A 12500-nucleotide genomic window follows, 5' to 3' on the forward strand; every position below is an offset into this window, starting at 1 on the left:
GTGTCATTAAGCTTTGAAATGACAAATTAAAGGAATAAGATGCTTGCAAATGAAATGCCTATTCGTCATTATCAACCCTGTTCCTCATTAAACCACACAATGTATGAAGATCTATCAATAGTTCTTGTTGAGGTTCACTAACTGGTTGGAGGTGTCATTACCCTGGCTGTTGGTGTCTGCCGGTCCTCCCTGTTGGTAGCAGGCCTTACACACCCGGACCGGCCCGCTGCCCCAGCCTCTCTCCGGCACCGGCATCCTGTGGCCGGAGCAGGGGTGGCAGAAACCCTCGCCGCACGACCGGCAGTGGTGCTTTCCTCTCCGCCTCCTCGAAGGCTTTCCGACAGCCATGACAGGCCTGAGAGGAGGAGAGAGATATGGAAACGTTATTATAGCAAGCATGAGTCCATAATGTGTTCGACAACGTCAAAATCATGCGCGCATACTCACAGTGATCTCGGTGTTGGCTCTCCAGTACGGCGGCGCCACCTGGTCGGTGACCCAGGCGGCGACAGCCTTGGTGGGCCCGGTGCTGTACTCCGACACCGACTGGATCACGTAGTTCATCCCGTCCAGGACCCTCTGGGCGGCGTTCTGGTGGTTGGTCAGGAAGGTGTCCGACTGACAGGAAGAAGAAGGAGGGATGATTAAAAAAAAAAAAAAAAAAAAATGCAGACAATTAGACGGTGGCTTTTATAGTCAAGAAGAGAGAGAGAGAGAGAGAGAGAGAGAGAGAGAGGAGAGAGAGAGAGAGAGAGAGAGAGGGAGGGAGAGACAGAGAGACAGAGAGAGGGAGAGAGAGAGAGAGAGGAGAGAGAGGGAGAGACAGAGACAGAGAGAGGGAGAGAGAGAGAGAGAGAGACAGAGAGAGAGGGAGAGACAGAGAGAGGGAGAGAGAGAGAGAGAGAGAGAGAGGGAGAGAGAGACAGAGAGAGAGAGAGAGAGAGAGAGAGAGGGAGAGAGAGAGACAGAGAGAGGGAGAGAGAGACAGAGAGAGAGAGAGGGAGAGAGAAAGAGGGAGAGAGAGAGGAGGGAGAGAGAGGGAGACAGAGAGGAACCATGCAAGATAACTCTTAATAATCTCGTCCACCAGATTGACGAAACAATGATCTCAGTATTTAGTGATCTTGTAGAAGCGTGGAGGACTCACCCCCTCCCAGACATGTTTGACCTCAGACCGCACCACGCCGCTCTCGGGGTCCTGGTTCCCCATCCAGTACTGTCTGCTGCGGTAGATCACACCACAGCTAGCGCACTCCAACCAAAGCTGAGAGGGAGGGGGACAACAACATGCATGATGATCGAAACGAAAGGCAACGAAAAGGTGTGTGTGTGTGTGTGTGTGTGGTGTGTGTGTGTGTGTGTGTGTGCATATCAACGTACCCTGACCAGGCGTACTTGGCCAGTCCAAACCACGGGTTGTCAGTGGAAGCTGACGTTTTGGGCAAAACGATCACCTCTCTGCCTCCTTCGTAGCACCGCTGGAGACGTGAAACACAGACAATAATACAGAATATGTATCGCGTAGTGTGTTATTTATTGTGAGATGAGCAGATGAACCCAGCTGGCGAGAGGAGTCTCACCTTACAGATGAGGACCTTGTTGTTGTACTGGTGGACGTACTGACACAGTCCCTCTGCCCATGTGGGGCACCCTGTCTCTCAGATGGTTCATTCCATTTTTACAGCGAATGCTGGAGACGAGACGGAGAAAGCAAAACTTTATGGAGCAACATGACAGATGTCAAGAGGCGGCGATGCGGACAGTCCATTAAACCAGGACGTTAGGATTCCTCTCAGCGTTCCATCCAGAAAAAGCACCAAAGAGAAGGGGACTTCCATTTTTTTTCTTCCTTTCCACAAATATGGAAAGACATCAAGTTTTATGTGTCCCACCGGGGAGACCATCTAGAAGAACAACAACAGACTTCTGCTTTAAGAGAATAAATTCCAAATCTGTTATTCAGCCAGAGGCAGCCGCAAGATCTCTGTTTGTGTTTCCATCTGGCAATAAAAGCCTTTAACTGCTGTGTGAAGATGTCGAAGAGGAAGGATGCCCCCCCCCCCCCCCCCCCCAACTCAAGTAAAGAGACAACATTCAGAAAAACATTCAGAAAGTAGAGATCTGCCACCAGACATGATTCAGGACGAATAAAGTCGCTACAGCACCATTCTAAACATAGGAAGAAACGCTGTCAGACTGGAAACTGTGTCCGGATCCCCCCCCCCCCCCCCCCAACGGTTCGGCAAGCATATGAACCGCGGATTCATTACACAGTTTAAACATCATAATATTCAGACAGATATGTCACTGGGAGATCTGCATCAACGCTTTTCTAGTTCAAAGTGCTACATTGTGAAGAACACATCCATGCAATCTGCAGGAGGGAGAGCTACAGCTACCGGCTAATGGCTAACAGCTAACGGCTAACGGTAACAGAAGTTCTATTGATTTACATTATGACACATTAATGCTAAAGTTGTTTTGTTTTTTTTAATCAACAAATACATCTTATATTTCCTAATCACTTTAATTGTGTGTTTTTATGAAAATAACCACTACAGATGATTATAGCAAAGTAAAAGGATAACATTTACAATTTTGGATGGTTTGCACTGACCAGATGAAATGATTTCTCGGGACATTATTTTGGAGCCTTGTCTACCAGCTGCCACAACAAAACAACAAAAATGATTGGTCGATATTTTATCATAATTTGCTCCTTTGTTTTTCTCGTGCTGATCCTATAACCGACTCAAAAACCGGGATACACTACGAACCGTGAGTTTTGTGGTCCGTTGCATTCCTACATGACGGCTGAATGAATGAACTGGTCTTTGAAGAACACAGTGACGGACAGCAGGTGTGAAGCGGCGAGCAGAGATCTCTCGTCTCTCATAAAGCATCGGTGAACTCTGGCATCTGCGGCCCAGAAATAAAACTAAAAGTACGACCCAGCCGACCCCGACATTCTCGAATACCCACACGATTCACATGATCTCGGGATTACTTTCATTCCAAAAAATAATATATTTTTATTATCTTTAGAAAGTACAGAAAGGGGATTTGGGAGCACTGAAGAATGTAAGTGTGCTGAGAAGTGTAATTTTGTAAACGGTACAGAAGAGTGGCTGTAAAATCTCGAATAGAAATAAAAACTGAAGACGGTTTAAAACTGTTTGTGAGGACTTACTTGCAGCTGAGGCAGACGGCAGAGCAGGTGAAGTACTCGTCTGGGAAGAAGGAGTGGGGGGTCATCTTATCGTCTGACAGCTCCCCACAGAAACGCTCACTTAGGGCCTTAAGGACGTAAAAAAAGAAGGAAGCCAGAGGGAGATGGGAGAGAGGAAAACGTGGACACAAAACAAGATGAGAGACCGCAAGACAAAACTGTCTTCATCTCTGCTAAATATCTCTAAATCCACCATTCACCTCCAGAGCGTGAAACACGATGCCGGGCTGGCGGGGGGAGCGTGTGTGAGTGTTCTTCACTTGCTGCCTGACGGCCTCCAGCAGCCTGCTGTAGTCAGTGGGAGGCGTGATGGTCTGGGTGCCGACGTACTGCACCGAGTTGAAGGCCTCGGTCCCCAAATCCAGATCGTGGAAACGCTTCTGGAGCAGCGTGTCGGCGTGGCCGGCCCCCTTAGAATCTACATGAAGGCCCATAAACATAAATCCTGATATAGGGAAAAGAATCTCGTAGAACTGAGGTGTGTTTACAGTATATTCAGGATATTCCCCTACCGTGGCCGAGTAACTGGGTGTGCGTGGTTTCCTGGAAGATGATGACAGCTGGCCCGAGAGAAGAGAGGGGCACGTCCAGACCACAGCGGGCCGAGAGGGCCCTGAGCTCCGGGGTGAAGTGCTTCAGGTAGGCCCCCGACGCGTTGCTCAGGAACTGGAACATGTCGTTGTGGAGGCGCTCTGCCCGCGTACGATACACTACTATGTCAGACACCGCCAACACCTGGAAAACAAGGGAGCAGATACAAATATAGAGCTATGTAAGAAGTTACAGTATGAGCATAAGGAGAGTTAAAAACATCCGGCCGTCACTCAATTCCAACAAAACCGATACAGCGGCCACTTCCACTACCTTCAGCAGCAGCCGCATCCTCTGGTTCTGATTGGCCGCGGCCCCCAACAGGCCCTCGGTGTCCAGGGAGAGCAGGCCGAGGGCGGGGTCGTAGGCGGCCCACACCCCCACCGTGCAGGAGCTGGGGGACTTGGAGGTGTAGAACACGCTCTCGCCGCCGAACAGGATGTGGTTGAGGGTGTGCGACTTGCCGTCGCCGGTGTTGCCGAAGATGGAGAGGACCTTGACTCCCTGCACGTCCCCGCAGCCGAGTCGGTCCACGAACTCAGACTCGTCGCGGACCTTTGGGAGGGATGAAGGAACGGAGAGTCATTTGAGTGGACAGAAGACGGACGGCTGGGCGGTCTTAACGTGATATAAATGGCTCCCCTGCTGACTTCATTGCATCAAAGGGGGGGGGGGGGGGGGCACAGCTTTAACACACAACTAAATAAAGACTCTATAAAGCCACTATATTAGAGACTATTTACATTCAGTGCCGGCAGACATCTTTGAAATGAAGACTGTATATTCATTAACAATGACCTGCTGGGCCTTCAGCTCTCTCTCTCTCTCTCTCACACACACACACACACACACACACACACACACACACACACTAAAGGACCAAACCCCAGACTGTATGGATATAAGTACAACAACCCTCGGTGTCGCCTGCACTTTGACCTTCTGCCACAACAATACACGAGAAGGTATCAGCTAGGCGGCATGACTCATCTGGGACTTCCCCAGTGAGGAGCCCATTCGCTACGTGCTAAACACGACGGGTGTTTACTTATTAAACTGTGGAGTAAACATCTGTCAATTTAAGTTAAAAAAAGCATTATTTGGCTTTAGCTCGGTGTTTTTTAAAGCTAATACGTCTTATTTATTAGCACTGTAACTATTAGCATCGGTGACAAACCAACAGTTTACGGGCCTTCATCAGAATGTGTGTTGTGTAGCTTAGCGGCTAGCTGTTAGCATCGTTAGCTTCACTGTACCTGGAGGTTTTCTTGCTCGTCCACCAGCAGGAAGCTCCGTCCGCCGTCGGGACACTCCTCCGCCTTCATTGGACCGATCGAGATACTCTCCATTTCTTTCATCAGTATTTCGGACATCGCTGTTTAATTACTTTCGTTGCAAAACGAAAGTTCAACATGACTCCCTCTCCTCTCCCTTCCCGTCCCGTCGATCACAACAACAGCGCGTGTAGACCGACGACGCTGTGGGAGGAGCCAAAGGCAGCAACGCAGGGCAGTGACGTAAGACGCGCGCCGCGCGTACGTTTGGTCAGCGTCGTGTCTGGTACACCAGCACCACCCTGTGGACAAAAGATAGAATGACATCCGACCTGCCATTCAACAAAACTTACGATATCAGAGGATAAAAATAGCATGAAATCAGATTAAATGATGACTTCACAGACCCATAAATTCTGCCAGTATTATGTAGAAGATTTTGCCAGTTTAAATCATTTCTGCAAACCAAATTCAATTTATTGGTTTCACTACGCTACATAAAGCTGAAAAATACGAGTTATTTAAAACGGCAACTAACTCATAATTACAGCAACACTGAATCAAAGTTTCTATTTAACTGGCAGAGAGTGTTTTATTGGAGCTGTGGTGCCATGTTAGAGCTGCTTGCTAATGTTCATTAAATATTTGTTAGCACAGATCTATAAATATCACATGTCACTGAATGGCTTCAGAGCGGCGCCATTGCTGCGAGCAGGACATGGAGAAAGAAATTCCAGCATTGCTGCTCAAACGGTACCTACCGACTTTCCTTCCATCCTTCCCTTCCTCCCTTCCTTCCTTGCTTCCTTCCTTCTTAAGCAGGGCTGGAAAGCATGTTGGGGAGGAATTTAAAGAAGGAAATTAAAGAAGGAAGGAATAAAGGATGGATGGATGAGGAGACTGAAGAGGGTCCCAGCCTTTCTCCGGGCCCATCCATGAGAGACAAATGTCTGAAAGAATCAATTATAGGCCTACTCTCAACCCATCGTCCCTGATTAATGAATAATTAAAGCTGCTCAGTGCAGGGCTACCTAGCACAGATAATATAAGATTAACCATGGGTCTATCAACATGCCACCACTATTGTAAGGTTATGTAGACACAGCGTCTCTTAATATGCCCTAAAATAGTTTGTATAAACTTAGTAATTAGAGGGTAATAGCCTATAGAATTTAATAGGATAGGCCTATATTTTCTTTAGTAATTGAGTTGACCAGCTTTGAATGTGGATTGCATGTTTTAAGGAAATTAAGCTAATGCTTTTCTCAATATATATAATTTTGTACTAGTTGTTCCCTATAATAAGCTCACAGGTCAGGCGACACTTATTTCACCAAAGTACACACATGCAAAGAAAACGTAACTAAACATAATAATCATTTGTTCATGTTATTTTCTCTTCATTCAGTATGGATTTTAGGCTTCCCATCAAGTTGACACTTGCATGATGTGGTGCAATTTTGGGACTGGCCAGTGCAGACTCAACCTCGCCCATCATCATCATCCTCATCCTCATCATCATCCAGACAAGGAAACAATGCATAAGAGAAGCTGGCATCTTCATCCTGACAGACAGTCCTGCAACCCAACCTTGACATAGCTGTAGACGGTTTTTTTTATTTTTTATTTTTTTATTTTTATTTAAATAAATTCAGAACCGGGGGATGGCATTGCTCTTACAAGTCCGAGGCGGGACTGTGGTCCACTTAAACCGCCATCCCCGCTGGTACTTGTAGTGCGCTTCCCTTCAGCATGTTTCATGTTGACATGCGTAAAAGACTACACTTCCCCAAAGCTGTCACAGGGCGCTCCCGCCTCCCATTGGCTGCTCGCTCCAGCCGCAGCCCCAGAGAATGAATGAAATTGGAATAGCAGCTACATTACATGTACAATACCGGGCTCTGCAGTGTTGCATTCTATCATACTATATCAAAATGGCCACAGCGGTGCAGAACCCCCTCAAATCGTAAGTACAACACATTTCCTGAGCGTTTGCGCTTTTTTTCGTATTTGTGCATGCTGTCAGTGCTTTTTTAAGAGCCTTACATTCCCTGATATCCCTCAGCACGATTACCAACACATCTGTACATGCAATGCATACAGCAGAGATGGAGATAATGTCAGCGAACGCGAATCAGCCTTAAAGAAAAGTTAGATTTGAAGCTGACGAGGGGGGGGGAGGAAGAGGAGGAGGAGGGGGGGGGTCTGTTTTTTTGGCATGAGGGGATTATTGTGCGCGCCGATGCAGTTCATATGATCATTTCAGCCCAACAGCAGCGTGTGTGCAGGGATATGGAGGAATGCCGGAGGTAGATTTGGGTGACCCGGTGTGTCCCTTGCCACTGTAGCCAGCCAAGATCACGGTCACAGCCAGGCTGGAGTGGCAGGCTGGCCGGGGGAGGCAGGGAGCTTAGAGGGCTTTACCGTACCTGTGAGCACATTTTTTTTTTTTTTTTTTTGGGACACAGAGGGGGTAAACAGGTAGGCAGGATAAAGCTCGCTGCATGGGTTTTTGGCTGCAGCGTTACCTTTTACTGCCGGACCTCTCGGAAATACATAAGCCGAGGTAAATACGCTGGTGTACGGCTTTAACTCCGAGACTTGCTTTCATCTTCAGCGCCTATAATAAAGCCCATAATGAAATCTAAATTGCGGTCTTGCGTTTTACACTTATGGTGCATCGTAACGGGCATTTAATTCTATCTAATGGGTCTTTAAACGGGTGGATTTCCCGTGAAGTTTCTCCCGTAATAATCCCCTTTGTGCAGGGTTTTTTTTTTTTTTGGGGGGGGGGGGTCTTTTTTGTGTGTGTGTGTGTGTGTGTGTGTGTGTGTTGTTTTTCTGAGACTGGTTTCAGCGGAATGCAGACGCCTGCTGCCCGCCTGGGCTCCCGGCCAAATAAAAGGTGGCTGATGTGCGTCTGTCAGCGGGTACTTACAGGGATCTAGCCGAAACAAAAAAAAAACAGAAACAGCACCACAATAGCTCCGATATTCACACACAGCCGAGGAGTGAGCGCACAACAGACCCAGCTTAGGCAGTTTGAAACAAAGAAAAGTCGTAGACCTAGTGTGCAACAAAAAAAAAAAACACAGGCGCGCACGTCGGATGCTGCACAGGTTTCACCTGAGCAGTGATATGGGATACAGACCCGTCTGTCTGTCCGTCAGCCTCTCTGAGACGCACACACAGGCGACATTTCGTGCAAATCCGTGAACGACTGCCCTGTACGTGCCTTTCTTTGAAGAGCACTTCACAACCGAGAGGGAACCGGAACGGTACTGATTGGGCAACTGTCTCTGTGTGTGTGTGTGTGTGTGTGTGTGTGTGTGCGTGTGTGTGTGTGTGTGTGCGGCCGTGATTGTACTCTGATGGTATTTTAGTGGTTTTTTTTTTTTTTTTTTTTTTTTGTTGCCCAAAATGCATTTCACTCACAGCACATATCTCAATGATGGCGTCGGAACAGATTTGAGATGAATAATTTGGAGGTTTAACAACGCTCTAATAAACTGGTATCCAGTAACGTGCTGCGGTGACGGGACGGGAGCGGACAGGTGGACTCTGGATGGAGGCCGTCATGTGGGACCTTGTTTAGCTCAGAGCTTCTTCTCCTCCTCCTCTCCTCCGTTGCTCATCCAAGCGGAGCCAAAGTGTGGCCAGATTAGTCCCAGAGGCCCCCTCTGACACCATGTCAAAGGGATTAAATTGACTGATTTGCATGCTATATATATATATATATATATATATATATATATATATATATATATATATATATATATATATATATATATATATACTTAACAGGGCAGAGAAGGAAGTGAGGTTGAGGTGACAGGAAAGATAATATGATAGGGAATGAATGAAAGTAGTATAATTTAAACTAATGAATTGTTTCAGTGGTCGTCTTGCATTTATTTGAAGTTCTTCAATTTTGCCAAAAAGACACAAAAAGACAAAAAGAAGAAGAAGAAGAAGAAGAAGAAGAAGAAGAAGACATGGCACAAAGCAGCAAAGTTGTCAGCCAGATGCAGACCTGCAGGGATGCTGGCGCACCGCTTCACTGCACAGCACCTGACTCCGTGTGCAACAGTAAAGCCGAATGTATTTATTACACAAGGCCACAGCAATCAACGCTGCCTTCGACACCTCACCAACTGTATGAATGCCATTGTTACGCGGTGTGGGTTTAATTACGTTCCAGTTACCACACACACACACACTGCGATCGGCTTTTAAAAACAATCCCCGGTAATTAGCAACGCAACTTGCTGTTAGAAGGCTTACAAATTAAAGGCCCAAATCAGCAAAATGGGGGGGGGGGGGGGGGGGGGGGGGGGGGACAACTAGCAACATTTGGTTTCAATATCGGCCCTGGCGGCCGGAGACGACGCCTGTTGTGTCCCGCTAACTTTGGTGAATCCCTGCAATGGATTCTAATGGATTCAGTGGATGTAAATTTCAGCAGGGTGCGTTCACAATTGTCACCCGAGTGTGAGGGGGAGTGTGCCTGCAGTGATGTGTGTGGAAGTACAGTGGAGGGTTCATTTGTGTGCAAAGGCAAATCAGTGGAGGAGAGCAGCTCTCCAATCTACTGGGCATTTCCCCACCAGCTCTCTCTCTCTCTCTCTCTCTCTCTCTCTCTCACTCTCTCTCTCTCTCTCTCTCTCTCTCTCTCTCTTCTCACTCTCTCTCTCTCTCTCTCTCTCTCTCTGCTGGATTAGAGACTCATTTAATCTCTCCTTCTCCTCTGCTTCTCTCTCCATCTCTCCCCCCCTCCACCCTCTTATTTCCTCCCTGTCCTCCCATCACCCCTGTCTTCTTCCACTCGTCCCCTCCCTCCCTCCTTCTTCATCACTTTCTCCATCCATCACTCTTTTTTTTTTTTTCTCGCCATCTCCCTTTTGTTCAGCCATTTCCTCTCTGTCTCGCTCTCGCTCTCTCTCTCTTTTTCCATTTTCCTGCTGTTTTCGGCCTCAAACCATCTGAGCCCTCCGAGTCGCTTACCCTCAACCTCTCCACCCAACCCCCACTCACCCCCACCCTCCACCACGGCTCCTTACATTGTGAATCAAAGCATGTCAGTAATTTAATATTCAGCAAAAACGTACTGGAGGAAATTCTTTATGCGTTTTGTCAGATCCCTTTAAATCTTGTTGGATAGCTCACTCATAAGAGTTCCTTTAGAGAGATTTACTGTGGATTTGAACTATCTTACTGGCAGAAAGTGTTTATAGTCCACTGTTCATACCAAGTTATTCTATATTTCCATATGTGGCCTCGCAGAGTGATATGTTAGTCACAATGAAATCAAACCGACGGCAGGAATTTGACTTCACGACAATCACTGCGAAGGCACAGGTGTCAGAAATTGTGAAAATGGCAGTTGACGTGGCGCTTTGTTTTCAGCAATATTACTTCTTTGTGCCGGTCGGAGGGGCAGATGTAGATAATAGTGTGCTGTGGTATTGGCAGGCGGTTGCGGTGGGGGCCTATATATATATATATATATATATATATATATAAAATATTATTTCTGCCCTGCCTGACTGAGCCGAGCTAAATGAGTTCCATGTAATAACCGGCTCTGTGTGCAAACAGCCCCGCGTGATGGCTGCAAACCACAGCCTGAGCATCCATTTCCAGATCTTTCTCTCTCTTTCAATCTCTCCCTTTCATTCCCTCACTCGCTCATTTGTGCGGTATCACCCGTGCGGATGCAGGCACACACAAACACACACACACACACACACACACACACACACACACACACACACACACACACACACACACACACACACACACACACACACACACACAGAATGGGAAGCGCACACAGTTGCACTCTCTCATTCCCTTTCTTGCTCTCAGTTTTTTCTGCATTCGTACGGGAGTAGGCTAAGCCTGAGGTCTGATGTTTTTAAGGGTATTTCTTTTTCAGAGTTATTCCTTTCATCAGCCCCTTATTTAGACTTTCTATCTGTTTTACTTTGTGTGTGTTTTTAGAAGACAGGATCGAGAGAGAGAGAGAGAGAGAGAGAGAGAGAGAGAGAGAGAGAGAGACATAGATAAGTATTTTTAGCTCTATGACCTATTTCTCCAGTGCTACCTAACTGACTGTCACTCAGCTCCACTGCGTTGGGACCTTGCGTGATTTCCACCGAGGAAAATTGGAAATTGTAGTTTTGTTTGGTTGCAAACTTGTAGTCCAAAAGCCAAAAGGTGTGGTGGGAGAATTAATCAACCCAAATCTCTTTCCTCTCCTCAGCGTTATTTCCTCTCTGTTGTCATTCCCCATTTATATTATTCCCAGCGTGCGTGTCCAGCGGATCCCCATCAGGAGTTGTTGAGGGTGGAGTCAACTCAAACCAATGGCTGCTTCCCTCTGCAGCACTTTAATAAGGATACAGACTCAGGAGGTGGAGGGTGAGGGAGGGAGGCTAAGGAAACACACACACACACACACACACACACACAGACACACACACACACGCACACATGCACTCACACGTGCACCCAGATACAGAGGTAGGGAATCCATCGCCATAATAAGAGGCCAAGTGCAGTGGTGATAAATCTCACCTGAAGGAGCTGTTCAGAGGCAGATTGCCTTACCCTGATGTACTGCCCTCAATACACACTGCAGCTAGCTACGGGCTACATACACCCACGCACATAGACCAGCGCGCACAAACACAAATACTCAGCGTGCCTAACTGCACGGATGAGAACGAGCATGCGTCTCTGTAATGCAGGCGAAATAGCCACAAACAGGAAACGTGCACACATACTTACATTCACGCAGAAAGGCCCATGATTCACAGTTTTATAGTGACTCCAAGATAACCACACCCAGTGGACAACGAGGGAGACACACACACACACGCACACACACACACACACACACACACACACACACACACAGAGGAAATGAAACGCAACTCTTCATTAAAATCACACAGAGCAGGTAACACAAACCTTTTGACAGATGTGACATGAGCTGCCGCTGTCTGCCCTCCTCACTTTCTATGTGTCAAATCTCTCGTCATGTTCAAATATGCAAACAGGCAGTAGCAGACAGACAGACACACACACACACACACACACACACACACACACACACACAGAGACACACACGCACAGATGCAGTGCTGTGACAGCAATTTGAGCAAACTGACGTTTTCCAGCTGGTTGTGTGGCAGACGTCCGCTCCTGCACATCCCCTGCCACACACACGCACACACACACACACACACACACACACACACACACACACACACACACACACACACACACACACACACACACACACTCCTGTCTGTCCATTTGTCTGTCTGTCACTGTCAGACAGAGTGTATGGCCTCTTTGTCTTGGAGACTGACATGCACTCTGTCACTACACACACAAAC

The 12500-nt window shown here is 47.3% G+C and overlaps 2 protein-coding genes across 3 annotated transcripts in view; one reads left to right on the plus strand and one right to left on the minus strand.

Moving 5' to 3' along the window:
• The window catches only part of si:ch211-11n16.2 (zinc finger FYVE domain-containing protein 1), a 7534-nt gene extending 2245 nt beyond the window's left edge, over positions 1 to 5289 (minus strand). The window contains 12 exon segments of the mRNA XM_068706796.1: positions 162 to 312; positions 314 to 355; positions 448 to 618; positions 1148 to 1264; positions 1377 to 1478; positions 1581 to 1637; positions 1639 to 1690; positions 3191 to 3297; positions 3430 to 3647; positions 3742 to 3964; positions 4094 to 4375; positions 5077 to 5289. Of these exon segments, the coding sequence (XP_068562897.1) occupies positions 162 to 312; positions 314 to 355; positions 448 to 618; positions 1148 to 1264; positions 1377 to 1478; positions 1581 to 1637; positions 1639 to 1690; positions 3191 to 3297; positions 3430 to 3647; positions 3742 to 3964; positions 4094 to 4375; positions 5077 to 5193 (1639 nt within the window). The 5' untranslated portion in view covers positions 5194 to 5289.
• A 1652-nt stretch (positions 5290 to 6941) lies between these two features.
• Positions 6942 to 12500, plus strand: part of dpf1 (double PHD fingers 1) — a 42398-nt gene continuing 36839 nt past the window's right edge. For both annotated transcript variants that reach the window (XM_068706808.1, XM_068706817.1), the window contains exon 1: positions 6942 to 7060. In XM_068706808.1, the coding sequence (XP_068562909.1) occupies positions 6948 to 7060 (113 nt within the window). In that variant the 5' untranslated portion in view covers positions 6942 to 6947. The remainder of the gene's footprint in view (positions 7061 to 12500) is intronic.

The sequence above is a fragment of the Cebidichthys violaceus genome, unplaced genomic scaffold (assembly GCF_023349555.1).
Source record: "Cebidichthys violaceus isolate CVI_PGR_0920_01 unplaced genomic scaffold, fCebVio1.0.p SCAF_1, whole genome shotgun sequence".
NCBI lineage: Eukaryota > Metazoa > Chordata > Actinopteri > Perciformes > Stichaeidae > Cebidichthys > Cebidichthys violaceus.